At 51.0% G+C, this 14,587-nt stretch overlaps 1 protein-coding gene across 1 annotated transcript in view; it reads right to left on the bottom strand.

Annotated features, from left to right (window-relative positions):
* The window catches only part of LOC144752212 (START domain-containing protein 10-like), a 145,823-nt gene extending 135,767 nt beyond the window's left edge, over positions 1-10,056 (bottom strand). Inside the window, exon 1 of the mRNA XM_078640174.1 lies at positions 8,636-10,056. Within this exon, the coding sequence (XP_078496300.1) occupies positions 8,636-8,803 (168 nt within the window). The 5' untranslated portion in view covers positions 8,804-10,056. The remainder of the gene's footprint in view (positions 1-8,635) is intronic.
* Positions 10,057-14,587: the final 4,531 nt, after the last annotated feature.

The raw sequence follows: 14,587 nt of genomic DNA, 5'->3' as shown, positions 1-14,587 counted from the left end.
GCACTTCATTTTTGGAAGATGGTTCCCGGAGTAGCGTGTGACTCACTGAAAAAGCGCTTCAACTCCTCGTCAGGGGTAGTAAGCGCTATATAAATGCAATTTCAATACAATAAATCACAGAATATTACAAAAAGAGGACCTCAAGAAGCATGTTTACTGTATCTAGACGTCTATTCTTGAAGTTCAAAAAAGGAAAGCAACTAGGAAGCAGCTCACAAGGGCAAGCAAATTACCATAATGGAGCGAATATTGGGTGGAGGCTCTACATTTTCAGGGTGGAGGCTCTACATTTAACAGTCACCTGATCAGGAATTAAAATCTTTATAGCCGACTGAGAAATCGTATTCAATATTTACACAGGAAATAAACTCGGAGTATGCTAGCTTCAATGCCAATTACCTTGGTTCTAGCAGATGAGCAATGGCTTCAAGAAAACGGAAAGGATGGCACTGAAAAGTGCGATGCTGTAAACACGTGTGCAGGCTGATGCAAGAACATTAATCTTTCAACAAAGCAGCTTACACCGAATACCACAAACGTGGTCTGCCAGCTCCCGGCGGCGGCTCTCTCCCAGGCGGCGGCTCCAGCGGCGGGGTCCTCTCGGGGACTCCTGCTCCCCGCTGGACCACCGGGGCTCCCAGCAGCTCACGGGAGCCCCGGGCAGCATCCGGCCATCTTCTCTGCCGGCTCCTCTCCTCAGGCGGCGCCTCGCAATCTCCTCGGGCCGGCAGCCAATCCCAGCGCGGCCCGGGGAGTGACGTCACTAGGGAATCCCGGGCCGGCAGCCAATGAGAGCGCGGCCCGGGAAATGAGTTCACGGGGTGTCCCGCAGTCCCGCCCCCGGCCTGCCTGACTTCCTGGTCGCGGCCGGGCGGCAGCGGGGACAATTTCGCACACTTTGCGGGGCAAATGCCGGGTGGGCACCGGCTGCAATTAAACTGTAAAGCGAGGTGGCCACTCGCTCGGGAGCCACAACCACTGTAACAATGCCGCTATCTGCCGCCATTGACCTCGGGGAGGCAGGATGAGACGACCGATGTCGGGAAGCGAGCTGCAAAATGGCGGATAAAAGCTCCACTTTTTTTCGGATTTGGGGGCGACACAGTGGGCGGGCAAGAGGGAGGAGGCACAGACAGAGGGCGGGCGGGAGGGAGAACTTCAAGAAGGCACGACAACGGGATGGCGAGAGGGAGGGTGTTGGGGGCGGGACTTAAAAAAAGACCCAGAAACGCCCCCGAATCGCGTTTTCGCCAGAAAGCGTGATTGACAGCCTCTGTCTCCCAATGGCTAGTCTCCATTTATGGAGCTAGCCAATTGTAAACAGAGGCGGACCAAACATCCCTACTGAAGACAAAAGTTTTCGATCTGGGAGGGGCACTGCGTGCCCCTCGCCAGGTCGTAACCTAAAAATGACTGACATGTTAGTTTTCATTCAAGTAATCCATGCTGTGCAGCTTGCCCCAGCCTATGTTTGAACTTTAAACAGGTGCCCACTGGGACAGGGCACGCAGCAAGCGAGCATGCATAACTTGCAGTCTGGAGCATTTATCGTGTTGAATATGGGCTAAATTGGTGTGGATGGACTTATTCACTGTTGAGAACAGCAGACAAGCACATATCTTGCCTTTTTAGTAGACTCAGATATTTCAATCAACTTCACAAGGGAATAGGAACACTGGCCTGCTCGTCCTTTGCATCTATTTCACGGGGGGCAAGTGCTGCAGCTGCACTTCAAATGGAGCAAGGGACAAGCCGTCAGGGCCTGGGGTGTCAGAGGGGAAGGTTACCGTGGCAAGGGGTCTCAGAACAAAATACATAACAGATTAGCATTCAAACACTTACCATTATAGAGGAAAAGGCACCAAAGTATACGTGCACGATGCTTGCATCCACTCCTATGCGAAACGAATGGGAAAGTGTGGGATCTATGCCTGCGAGTGATCAACGGCTGCTCTCACGCAGGGAAAGAGACTTCAGCACCCCAAACCATGATGCTGACAGTCACTGGCCTATAGAAACTGCAAAAAGACTACAACGGCAATGATTCATTATGAAGGGTTTTAGAACAGTAAGCCCTGCGTAGGGCACACTGTTGCATAGCAGCTAAGCTTGCATTAAATAGACAACGCAGAGCTTCTGCTTCACTTGCCTTAAAGGATCTCCATTGGCTGCCTATGGCACAGAGAGTCCAGTTTAAGGCACTCTACATTGTCTATAGGGCAGCTCACAAAATGGGGCCCAAGCCTTTGCAGAGGAAATTCCTCTGGTACTCTCCAGCTAGAAACCTCCGCTCTTCCTCAGCTGATCGGATATGTACTCCACATTTTAACAAGGTCCGGTTAGGAGGCAGATCCTTCAGTCTGGTCGCATCCAGACTTTAGAACTCATTGCCTATCGAGATTAGACAAAGTAATACTTTACTGAGGTTTCAGAAAAATCTGAAAAACAGACTTTTTCCGAGAAACTAACTCCCAGACCCCCGATTAGATCTTCAGTTACGCACAGTGTCTGTTAGTGGTAATCTCAGCGCCAGGATACCTGTTGGGTGGCAGCCGCGCTATAAAAGTGCTACTTACATTACATAGCACTTCCCAGTTCAGAAAGTTGATTTACTGCCTGCCTTCAGTCTCCTGCTTCAGAGCGGGGCAGGCAGCCTGGAGCACACAGCCCAGACTTAAATACATTGATTTGTTTAGCGATACCATTGTATCGCTAAATAAATCGATTTAGTATCTGTGCAGGAATGTGAAGGAAATAATTTCGGGGGGGGGGGGGGGGGGGGGGGTGGCGCAGGCCAAGAGACTTATCACTCCTGAGGCGAGATAGCCAGGAGAGGGAGCATTTTTTTCACCTGATTTTAAAGATGTACTTTTAAATTGCATTTTGGTATAATTGTTGCACGCTGTGTTTTAAGACTTTTTTAATACAAAATTGTACTTGGAAACTGTAGCACATTACCCCAGAGCACTCCTCCCACCTCACCTGTTGAGAACCCCCGCGCTGCCGATTTCAGGGCTGCGGCGGGTCGAAGTTCTTGCCGCCATAACTGGAGCGAGCACAAGCCACGCCCACCGACGCAGGCCACGCCCCCTCCGCAAAACCTTAAAAACAAGCTGATTACAAGCCACAAACAGAGACTTATCACTCCTGAGGCGAGATAGCCGGGAAAGGGAGCATTTTTTCACCTGATTTTAAAGATGTACTTTTAAAATTGCATATTGGTATAATTGTTGCACGCTGTGTTTTAAGACTTTTTTAATACAAAATTGTACTTGGAAACTGTAGCACATTACCCCAGAGCACTCCCCCACCTCACCTGTTGAGAACCCCCGCGCTGCCGATTTCAGGGCTGCGGCGGGTCGAAGTTCTTGCCGCCATAACTGGAGCGAGCACAAGCCACGCCCACCGACGCAGGCCACGCCCCCTTCTACTCCACTAGAAATGTGCCCTCCACGTACGCGCAGCGGGCGCGCCGAAGGCGCGCCAAAGGCAAGCCCGTCTGCGCCCGTCCTCGATCGTACGCGGTCCAGGGCCATACCTTATGCTCCGCAGGAGACCCACATCCGTTGGAGCAAAAAGGAACTGACAAAATTCAGCCACAACACGGCCATATCCTGCACACACACCTTACGAGTGGAGGACAAGATAGGCTGCGAAAACTGTCACTTCTCCTATGACCCTGATCCTGACGCGAACACAGCCACTACAGACCATATCTTGCAATGCGGATTACTCAACGTGCGCTCGTTACGGAAACATAAGTTAGATCTACATGATCTACTCACAGAGAAACGGTGGGACCATATGTTTTTAACTGAGACCTGGCTTGACGAAGGTTCCACTCCGGATGCCCTTGAGGCACTCCCAGAGGGTTATACTATGCACAGACAGGATAGACCCAAAGGAAGAGGAGGTGGAATTGCAATCATAGCCCAAGAAAATCTACGCTGCCAACTAGATCACTCCCCCATCCTAGATAGTGAAGCAGGGAGCTTCACCATCAAAGTGAATAAAGGTTGCACACTGAAGGGCGTGCTAATTTACAGACCCCCGGGACCTTTGGCCAGGTTCGAAGAGAGCCTGGTCGAGGGTATCATAGAGACGGCACTATGCAAAGAAAAATTTCTGGTACTCGGAGACCTCAACCTACATCTCAATGATCCCTCTGATAGCGTCAGCAATAACTTCTGTCAGGCATTAGGAGCCCTTCAACTGAGCCAAATTGTTAAGGGCCCTACTCACCAATTAGGACATCTGCTCGACCCTATATTTGTTAATTGGAATGAAATAGAAGCTTCAACCCCTATCCCGATCCCCTGGTCCGACCACCATTTAGTACCTTTTTCCATACGTATTCCTGGAAGAAAAACTCCGCCACCAGTGGCACTTTACCACCTTAGGAGGAGATGGGCCACCTTCTCCCAATCCAAATTTTGCGAGGCACTAACTAAAGGGGGAAACCCCGGAGGGAATGATGCCGACACGGCTAACACCAATCTTTGCAAGCGCATTCATGAGGCTCTTGGCTCCACCGCTCCCCTCTCAAAAGCCAAAACAGGCAGCCGTGTTCAAAAAACAGCCCCCTGGTTCAATGACGAACTGCGAGTCAGGAAAGCCGCACTGAAAAGAGCAGAAAGACACTGGCGGGGGGCACCCTCTAAAGAAACCAGGGACACCTACCCGAGTGTGAGGCGCCTCTACCATGGACTAATCAGAAAGTCCAAGTCAACCTACTATACAGCGAGAATCAGCGAAGCTGGTAACTCTATGAAGGAGCTTTTTCTGATCTACAAAACTCTTTCAAGCGGAAAACCTGCAATTACCCCAGCAGACTGCTCACCTGAATCCTGCGATCAGATCGCAGATTTCTTCTCTGAAAAAATAACAAAAATGTATTCGGCTTTCCCAACTCAACCCATTAACGGGCTAGAATTTGCTGAAAGCCCTAGGACATGGGGGGATAGACAAAGACTGACCAACTTTGTCACCCCACCCTCAGACGAACTTCTAAAAATCTGCAGATCTGTGAAGTCGGGTTCTCCACGCGACCCCACTACACCCAAACGCCTAACAGATAGTTTAGTGGTACTGGAACCCTACATAAGACATCTACTAGACACATCTTTCAGCACCAAGACCGTGCCCAACGACTGGAAAAAAGCGGTGGTCTTACCCCTTAGAAAGAAACCGAACGTCAGTTTTGACAAACTAGATAATCTTAGACCCATCTCCCTTCTACCCTACCTGGCCAAAGTGGCAGAAAAAACGGTCAATCGGCAACTTATGGATTTCGTGGATAAGGCTGCCTTACTTCACGACACCCAATTTGGTTTCCGTCCCCGCCACTCCACAGAATCTGCGCTCCTGACAGCGGTGGAGTCCCTACGCCAGGGGGCGGATGAGGGTCATACTATGGCCCTCATCCTATTGGATCTGAGTGCAGCATTCGACACTGTAGCCCACACCACCTTGCTACAGTGTCTGAATAATGGAGGAATATCAGGAGCTGCACTCCAATGGATCCAATCCTACCTGACTGGGAGGAGCTTTCAGGTCCGCCAGGGCGACCACTATTCTAGGGACATAGATTTGGGCCAGGGAGTTCCCCAGGGATCGTCCCTGAGCCCTACTCTTTTTAATCTCTATGTCTCCCCAGTGGCCTCCATTGCTGCAGGGCATGGGCTGCAAATTGTGTCCTACGCCGATGACACGCAGCTGGTGATCTCCCTCTCGCGTGCACCCGCCCTTGCTATGGACAGCTTCAGAATCTGCATGCAAGAACTAGCAACCTGAATGTCCACCAATTGCCTCAAACTTAACGGCAGCAAGACCGAGGTGCTCGTAGTAGGGAAGAATCCGTCTGCTTGGTCATCGGCGTGGTGGCCACCATGCCTAGGAGAAGCCCCAACGCCCCAACAGGAAGTCAAAAACCTAGGCATCTGGCTCGACGCGGACCTTTCCTTTGGACCCCAGATAGACCGGGTGGCGGGTGTCTGCTTCAGTATTTTGAAAAGCTTGCGGAAGGTCCTTGTTCTCCTGCCTACGTCCGCCCGTAGAACGCTGGTGCATGCACTCGTCACATCACGGTTGGACTACGGAAACCTACTGTATCTGGGAGCAACCTGTAAGGCAACTAACCGCCTTCAGGTGTTACAGAATGCGGCAGCCCGCCTTATCCTTAATCTCCCCAAAAGATCCAACTCCAAAGCTGCCCTTCAGACCCTTCACTGGCTGCCAGTAAAAAGCAGAATCGCATTCAAGGCCCTATGCACTTGCCATCGCATTCTTGCTGGAAAGGCGCCAGCCCCACTCCATAACCTTATCACCAGGTATGCACCATCACGCGCCTTGCGCTCCTCTCACGGAGGCCTGTTAAAAGTCCCTAGGGTTAGCAGGACTCGCATGGGAGGGAGGTCCTTCCGCTACCTGGTGGCGAAAAGCTGGAATGACTTACCTCTCAACCTTCGCCTGGACCCCTCAGAATCAAGTTTCCGAAAGAAACTTAAAACGCATCTCTTTCAGCGTTAATTAGGCTTCCCCCCCCTTCTGTCTCTAAGACCCAGTTCCAGCGCGGGGACACGCTTTCTGCGTAACCATGCGCTTTACAAATATCCCTAATAATAATAATAAAGAGCCCAACTGGAGAATCTGCGTGGTGGCATGCCTGTCCTGCTGTCCCATTCATAGCCGTGGTCAGCCACTCCTGACCAGACCGCTCTTGCCGTGATTCAGAGACGTTTGGGCATGAGCAAATTGGGCCGGGGGCCCCTCTGATAGATCACGCTCTGTTCTGCAGTCTTACTCTGATGACCTTCAATAATTTTGAAACAGATTGTTTTAAATAGCGTTTTCCTTTAATTTGTTTTAAATGTGGATGAAGTTAGAGTCTATTGAAGATATTTTGCAGACACGTGTGTTTAGGTTTCATGCAACATGGATGAAAAAAAAAACTTTTTTAGATCAAGGTAGGACCTCACATATGAGAAATGGGAGAGGGTCACGGATTATTTGCAGTAAAATTAGTTAGCTGAGGCTGTTTTACAATGTTGAAAACACACTAGTATCCCTGAAAAACAGATGTAAACACATATTGAATTTGGAAGAGTGTGGCTGTGGGCTGTCCGTGATCTGGCCACAGAGGGGCGAAAGAGCAGACACTTAAGATTGTAAACTCAAGGCTGTTCCAAACAGGGGCGCATAGACTACGTCAGGCCCAGGGCCCCCCAACATTCTTAAAATGAACCTGCTTCGAATACCCGATCCTGGGTGACATACAGGTCTCACGTTTGTCATCCAGCTTGATTCGGTCATGACTTTACCAACTCTCATCCCTCCTTACCCCCCCCCCCACCCACACACACACACACACCCACCCACCTTCAATTGTACTATTACGAGCAGTTTTAAACTATAAGAACTCCTGAGATTAAGTCCTGGCCCGGCCTGTCTCTACTTTTCTAACAATATTCACAGGATACATTTTCAATATTTCCGTTTGTTATTATAAGTCAAGCCGTGGCTGCCTCTGACATATACAAGAAACATAGCCCGCAGAAGGCAACAAACAAAAAAAACAAAAAAATCACTTTAGCGCTTGTCATAAGGGTCTTTAAGAAATGCAAACAAAACTGAAATGGTACAGACAGGGAAGTGGCTGAGAGATCAAAAAATGATTATGACTGTACACTTCAGTTTTCCCAAACACTGACCTCTCGGTCTCAAAGCACAAACCCCAAGCGACAGGCTTAACTAAATCCACCTACAATCTGCAGTAGGTGAAAGTCAAACAACGACGTCCTTAGACTTTCAACCAGGGTAGACTTAAGGTAACAGGAACCTTTGAATTTGATACGTCATTGTGGCATATCAAATTCAAAGGTTCCTTTGCAATACAGGAAACCCTCCAGAGGCACTTCCAACTACTTCTGAACAAATAAATACTTTTCAGGGTGCAATTTCAGAACAGCCTCTACACAAACCGGGGTAGCAACACGAAGGGTGGAGATTTGCCGCAGCTGGCTTACAACAAGGAACACAAACCAACTCCCCACCGGGACGGATCCAAACTGCACCCAAATGAACTACGGCCCCGATTAGCATGGATCTGGTTCATTCTGGCGCCTGCGGTATCTTTCGTAGTGTGTTTTTCTCCAGCCCTCTGGTGATGCAATATATCGGATGATATAAAAAAAAACATATTGCACCCTCCTGCGCTTTTGTAGCGGCGTTTAATAGGAAGTGTGACCTGGGAAGCTTGGCAACAAAGACAGACTTTCTTAAAGGGTTATTTTCTGGGACAGGAAGATTAAGGCATTCGCCCCGAATCACAGGATGCTGAGTAGAGGCCGGGTTTCGAGTCTGATTCCACATGTTCCAATGTGAGCATCTCTACCACATCTCCTATCACTCAAACAGAGGTGTGAACATCTGGTTCCTTAGATCCCCCCAGCGCTGGGATAACACAGCCGCCTTCCACAAGGGTTCGCGCTTTAAATCCCAAAGAGCTGCAGTTCCATTCCTGCTGATGTCCTCTCGTCACTTGTTAGCGGTGCTTCTCCATCCCTCCTTTCAGTGGTGGCCCACGCAGTCAGACCCCTCCCTCGCCCGGGTGAATCCCGGCGCGCCCCCTGCTTACCTTGACCTTGTGCACGGCCTCGGCCCTGCTGTCCGGGCACGGGGGCTGCACGCAGACCACCATCCCCCGCTTGGAGTACTTGGGGACCCAGCCCTGCTCGGACTCGCACTGCTGCTGGAAGTCCTGGAAGGCGACGTCATCGGGGACCTCCACCGGGGTCTGGGCCATCGGGGAGGAGGGCGGACACTGGGCCGGGCAGGTAAGGGTCAGACAGGTGAGTCCCGGGCAGGTGAGGTCTGGGCAGGGGGCGGGCTGGTGAGTCCTGGGATTAGAGGACCGGGCAGGTGAGGTCTGGGCAGGGGTCGAGCAGGTGAGTCCTGGGCAGGGGTCGAGCAGGTGAGTCCTGGGCAGGGGTCGAGCAGGTGAGTCCTGGGCAGGGGTCGGGCAGGTGAGTCCTGGGCAGGGGTCGGGCAGGTGAGTCCTGGGATTAGAGGGCCGGGCAGGTGAGGTCTGGGCAGGGGTCGAGCAGGTGAGTCCTGGGCAGGGGTCGAGCAGGTGAGTCCTGGGCAGGGGTCGAGCAGGTGAGTCCTGGGCAGGGGTCGGGCAGGTGAGTCCTGGGCAGGGGTCGGGCAGGTGAGTCCTGGGCAGGGGTCGGGCAGGTGAGTCCTGGGCAGGGGTCGAGCAGGTGAGTCCTGGGCAGGGGTCGAGCAGGTGAGTCCTGGGCAGGGGTCGGGCAGGTGAGTCCTGGGCAGGCGTCGGGCAGGTGAGTCCTGGGCAGGCGTCGGGCAGGTGAGTCCTGGGCAGGCGTCGGGCAGGTGAGTCCTGGGATTAGAGGGCCGGGCAGGTGAGGTCTGGGCAGGGGTCGGGCAGGTGAGTCCTGGGCAGGGGTCAGGCAGGTGAGGGCAGTCCTGAGATTCTGTGGGAAATCCCCTGCCTTCCAAATGAGTGTGTCCTTAACTGGTGCTTTAAGCACCGGTGCTGAGGAGTAGGTGTCGGCGCTGAGCACCGGAAAGCACCTGCTCAAATTAAGCACTTAAATCAGAGGGTCAGACAGGTGAGTCCTGAGTTGGGAGAGTCGGGCAGGTGAGTAACAAGGAGGGCGGGCACAGGTGACCCTTGCACAGAGGAGGTCTGACGGGAGGGGCGATGCTGGGACCCCGGGCCAACAGGCGCTCAGGCGCAGGGCAGCTCCAGCAGCTGAACACGTCACTCATGGACAGGTGAGTCCAAGGAGGGAAGCACCGGACAGGTGAGCGCTCAGAGGTGAGTGCAGGGCAGGGCAGCTCGAGACAGGTGAGTCCCGGCGGGGCAGTGCGCGTCCCCGGACAGGTGCGTCTCAGAGGCTGACGCTCGTTGTCTCCTCGGGGGATGAACATCCGGGTCCTGCAGCAGGTGCAGCCCGGCCAGGTAACCACGCCCCGGGTGCGTCACGGCAGCACCGGGCGCGCGCTCGGGAGCTCGCGGGGCTAAGGGCGCGCGCGCGCACGGCTTCTCTGTCTACGGGTGGGCCACACCCTGCTGGAGCCACGCCTCCAACACCTGTTGGAACCGGCGATTGGCTGAAACGATTCCGGAACAGCTCGGCCAATCACGGCACGGCTCCACCCAAGCCCAACTCAAGGTAGCACAGCAACCACCGTTGACACAGTCAGGAAGAGGGCGGAGCCTGCATACCTGATTGGCTGACTACATTGTCGAGGAAACTTATTTCGGTTCATTGTGATTGGTAGATGTGAGCAGACAAGCAGGCTGGGTGAGGCGACGTCCAACTGTCTAAGCGATCAGCGGCACGCAGGCAGTGGAAGGGGCGTTGTTTGAATAAAGGGCGTCCAATGACGTTGGCACTTCCTTGTTGCACGTGGGACGATTCGTGGAATCGCTAGCAAGGCTCCGCCCACCGTGCGTGGACTCCCAGCGCGCGCCTCCAGGTCTCCCTTACCAGACAGCCTGTTCTATTTTAGAAAAAGAAAAAAAAATAGAAAAACTTCTTGTGCCTCTTATCGAAAAGTTACAGGGGGCTTTGAGCCCGCCCAGTTACTGCCATTGGTATATTTTATTCTCACTCTCAATTGTTTGCCTTCTAGGCTTGCTTTCCCTCTTCTGGTGTTTGTCCCCCAATAGGGCATACAACTGTTACCTCCCCTTTCACTGGATGACTTTGTATCCTTCCGGAGCTCACATCAGAGAACTACTTTTTCTTTTTCATTTTCCTTTCAGTCCTCCAGGATATTTATTTATGCATTTTTATATAGCGCGGACTTTACCCGAAGGTGTCAGAGCGCTTCACAAAAGGAACAGAAATGGAACATAATGAGAAACATTACAAAAGCATACGTTACGTTACATAAAGTAATAGTGACATTTGTGATCAAACAATATACATGAGGTATTAAAAATTGTGAGCAACCAAAAATACATGAGGTAGTAAAGGTAATAATGACAATTGTGAGCAAACAGAATACATGAGGTAGTAAAAATTGTGAGCAACCAAAAATACATGAGGTAGTAAAGGTAATAGTGACAGTTGTGAGCACACAGAATACATGAGGTAGTGAGAATTGTGAGCAGCCAAAAATACATGAGGTAATAAAAAGTGCACAGGAAGAAAAAAGTGACAAGTGTGCAGTTACAAGAGAGAACAAAGTATCATTTGAGGTGTAATACTGCAAAAGGTGCTAGACACTCAGGCACACAAACAAGCGTTATGTAGGCAAGGTGGCACTTGTGCAAGTATCAAAGATAAAAACATGTGAGAGGTAGCAAACCGTGTGGTACAAGGGCAAAGTGGTGTGTGCATGTTACAAGGGCACCGAACACAGGTACATAGAAAATACTCCAAAGAGGCAGACACTCCAACCCCAGGAATACCCTGGGAAGGCACTTCCATGGGCATGGAAAATATCAGTAGTGGGGAGTCTTCCTCCAAATACCAAGAGGACGTGAATCACTTTTGGAGGTGTCTCTGGAGGAGGAGAACTTTGAGGTCCCTTTTGAAAGCCTGGGAGGAGGCAGTGGTCCGGAGCTGAGGCGGGAGTGAGTTCCAGATTCTCACTGCGTTGCCTAAAAAGGATTGGGCCATTGTTCTCTCCTTCTTGAAAGTGGGAGGTTCAAGTAGAAGATTCTCCGCATTGCGTGATGGTCTAGAGCCTCCAGAGAGTTTCAGTTTATTCGCCAGGTAGCGAGGAGAGGAGGAGTGCAAGGCTTTGTGGGTGATACAAGCGGTCTTGTAGATAGCTCTAGCCTCGAAGGGTAGCCAGCGAAGGGTGGATAACATCGGTGTGATATGATCGCTTCTTTTGGCCCCATAAATGAAGCGAGCTGCTGAATGGAAAACAGACTTAAGTGGGGACAGGTGGGATTTGGGGAGGCCAGTAAGAAGAGAATTGCAGTAGTCTAATCTGGAGAGGACCAGCGATTGCACCAGGGTTATAAGGTCCTGTTCCGGGAAGAAGCGTCTGATTCCCCAAAGAAGGCGCAGTTGGTAACGAGCAGATTTTGCAATAGAATTGATGTGGGGGGTTAGATTGAGTTTTTTGTCTAGAATAACTCCAAGGGATTTTGCGCTGTCGACAATGATGGGTTTAGTGTTGAGTAGATTCAGCTGATCCATCCATGATTGAACCGGGGGGGGGGGGAGAGAGTGAGGAGGAGGAGAAGAGGAGGAATTCAGTTTTGGAAGGATTCAGAATCAGTTGATGAGTTGACATCCAGTTTTGGATGGAGTCCAGAGTAGAGCTTAGGAAGGAGAGATCATGGGTGGAGGCAACCTTGAGGTAGAGTTGAGTCGTCTGCATAGAGATGGTAGTGAATCCCGGATTTGCTTAGGAGGTTTCCCAGTGGTTCTAAGTAGAGATTGAACAATGTGGGTGCACGTATAGAGCCTTGAGGAACACCCTGACCTACCGCCACAGGAGAAGAAAGACTGTTCGCAATTTTGATCATTTGGGATCTGTCAGAGAGGAAGGATGCAAACCATTTAAGCACAGTGCCCTCCATGCCCATTCTCTGTTGAAGGATATTGAGGAGGGTGTTGTGATTGACAGTGTCAAAGGCTGCAGAAAGGTCCAGGAGAATTAGCAGACAGGACCCCCCCGAATCCTCAGCGCGTCATCAACCACTTGCAGTAGGGCTGTTTCAGTGCTGCAGTTTTGCATGAAGCCAGACTGACAATTGTCAAGAAGATCATTGTCCTTGATATGACGAGAGAGTTGTTTTGCTACACATCTTTCTGTGATCTTCGCAAGGAAGGGAATGTTAGTGATGGGGCGGAAGTTGTTGAGGTCCTTCGCATCAGCAGTGGGCTTTTTAAGCAGAGGGGTGACCTGCCCAGTTTTGAAGGGGACAGGAAGGGAGCCTTGCCAGAGAGAGAGGTTGATCAGAGTGGCCCAATAGGAAAGGGAATGGGTATAGAAGTCCAAGGCAATGGCACTGGGGATAGGGTCAAGAGAATGGTTGGAGGGCTTTGTTTCGCGAATGCACTTGGTCAAAGCTCTGCCAGATGGCTAAGGATTTGCGCTCCTCTGGAGGTGTAGGATGCGCGACCTGATCCACAAGTGATTTCACTTTTTCATCGAAGAAAATAGCGAAATCCGCTGCTCTCTTAGTAGGATCCTCCACCTCGGAAGAAGGGGAAGAGTAGCTCGGAGACTTGACGAGCTCGAATAGTTTTTTAGGTCTATTTTTGGCGGAGTCAAGGAGGGTTTTGAAGTGCGCCGCTTTCTCAAGGAAGATATGCTTGTGGTACCTGGATCTTGCTGTGCGAAGCATGGCTAAATTGTCTGTGGAGGGCACTTGCCTCCATTGCTTCTCCAGGAATCTTAGCTGCTTCCTTTCCTCATAAAGGGATTTGTTGAACCAAGGTGCTGAGGGAGTGGGCCTTATCCTTTTGCTTTTGAGTGGAGCGACGTTATTAATTTCAGCTGCAAGAACTGTGAGGCATTGGGAGGTGAGATCGTCAACAGCTATGTTTGGGTCTAGCCTTGGAAGTGATAGCAAGGCTGATTCACAGAGGGGACCGACATCAATATTTTTGGCATCACGGAACCAGGAGATGGCCCTCCTGGGTTGGCCGAGAGTTATAGAGTGTGAGAGTTGAAGAGAGAATGGGATGAGGTGGTGGTCAGACCAATCTACATGGAATGGGGAAGAGGTAGAAAGCATGCCTGCTTTAGAAATAACAAGGTCCAGGATTGCACCCATAGAGTGGGTTGGTTCAGTGCAGTGTTGGATAAGATCGTTAGTAGAAAGGAAGGTGGCCAGAGAGTTCGCAGAGGAGTCTTGCGATACACCCCAGTGGAGATTGAAGTCACCCACGAAGGTCTGATTGTCACTTTGTGTATATTGGTCGCTGATGAAGTCAGTGAGATCCTCTATAAACGAGGGGCCACTACGAGGCGGGCGGTAAATGATATGGAATCTGAGTGATGAACGGTGTTTCAATTGAAGCTCAAGAGAAAGGCATTCAAAGGTGAGGGAGGAACTGCTTGGAGAAGCCTTAAGTTGGAGGGCGTTTCTAAAGATGACTGCCACACCTCCCCCCGTGGTGTCAGTTCTGTCATTCCTAAATATGGAGTAACCTGTGGGTACTAGGAGATCAAAAATAGAGTGAGAGGTATCTTTGAACCAGGTCTCAGTGAGGAAGAGCATGTCAAGTTTGTGAAGGGTGATGGTATCGGAGATTTCAAGTTTGTGTTTTACTGCAGATCTGCAGTTGTGAAGCATACAGCGCGGCTCTGTCAAGACTGTTTTGGTGACGGGGGCACTTGGGCTCTGAAGGGTGATTGGGATATTGTACTTATGTGGGGGTGCTCGGGAAGGTTTAGGTGGATGCTTTGTTCTGACAGAGGTGATGGTCGGAATAGTGTAGATAGTGGGGTTGCTAGGGTATGTCTGTTGAAGGAGGGTGGCGTTCAAGGGCTTGTGTGAATTCAAGACGTTTGCGGACGAGAGGTTGGACTTGGCTGTATTGGGGTGAAGGGGCAAGGTGCATCTCATGGGAGGTTGAGAGGGAGT

The sequence above is a fragment of the Lissotriton helveticus genome, chromosome 4_2, assembly GCF_964261635.1.
Source record: "Lissotriton helveticus chromosome 4_2, aLisHel1.1, whole genome shotgun sequence".
Lineage (NCBI taxonomy): Eukaryota > Metazoa > Chordata > Amphibia > Caudata > Salamandridae > Lissotriton > Lissotriton helveticus.
The sequence above is the reverse complement of the archived record's forward strand: the minus strand, read 5'-3'. Positions and strand labels throughout refer to the sequence as shown.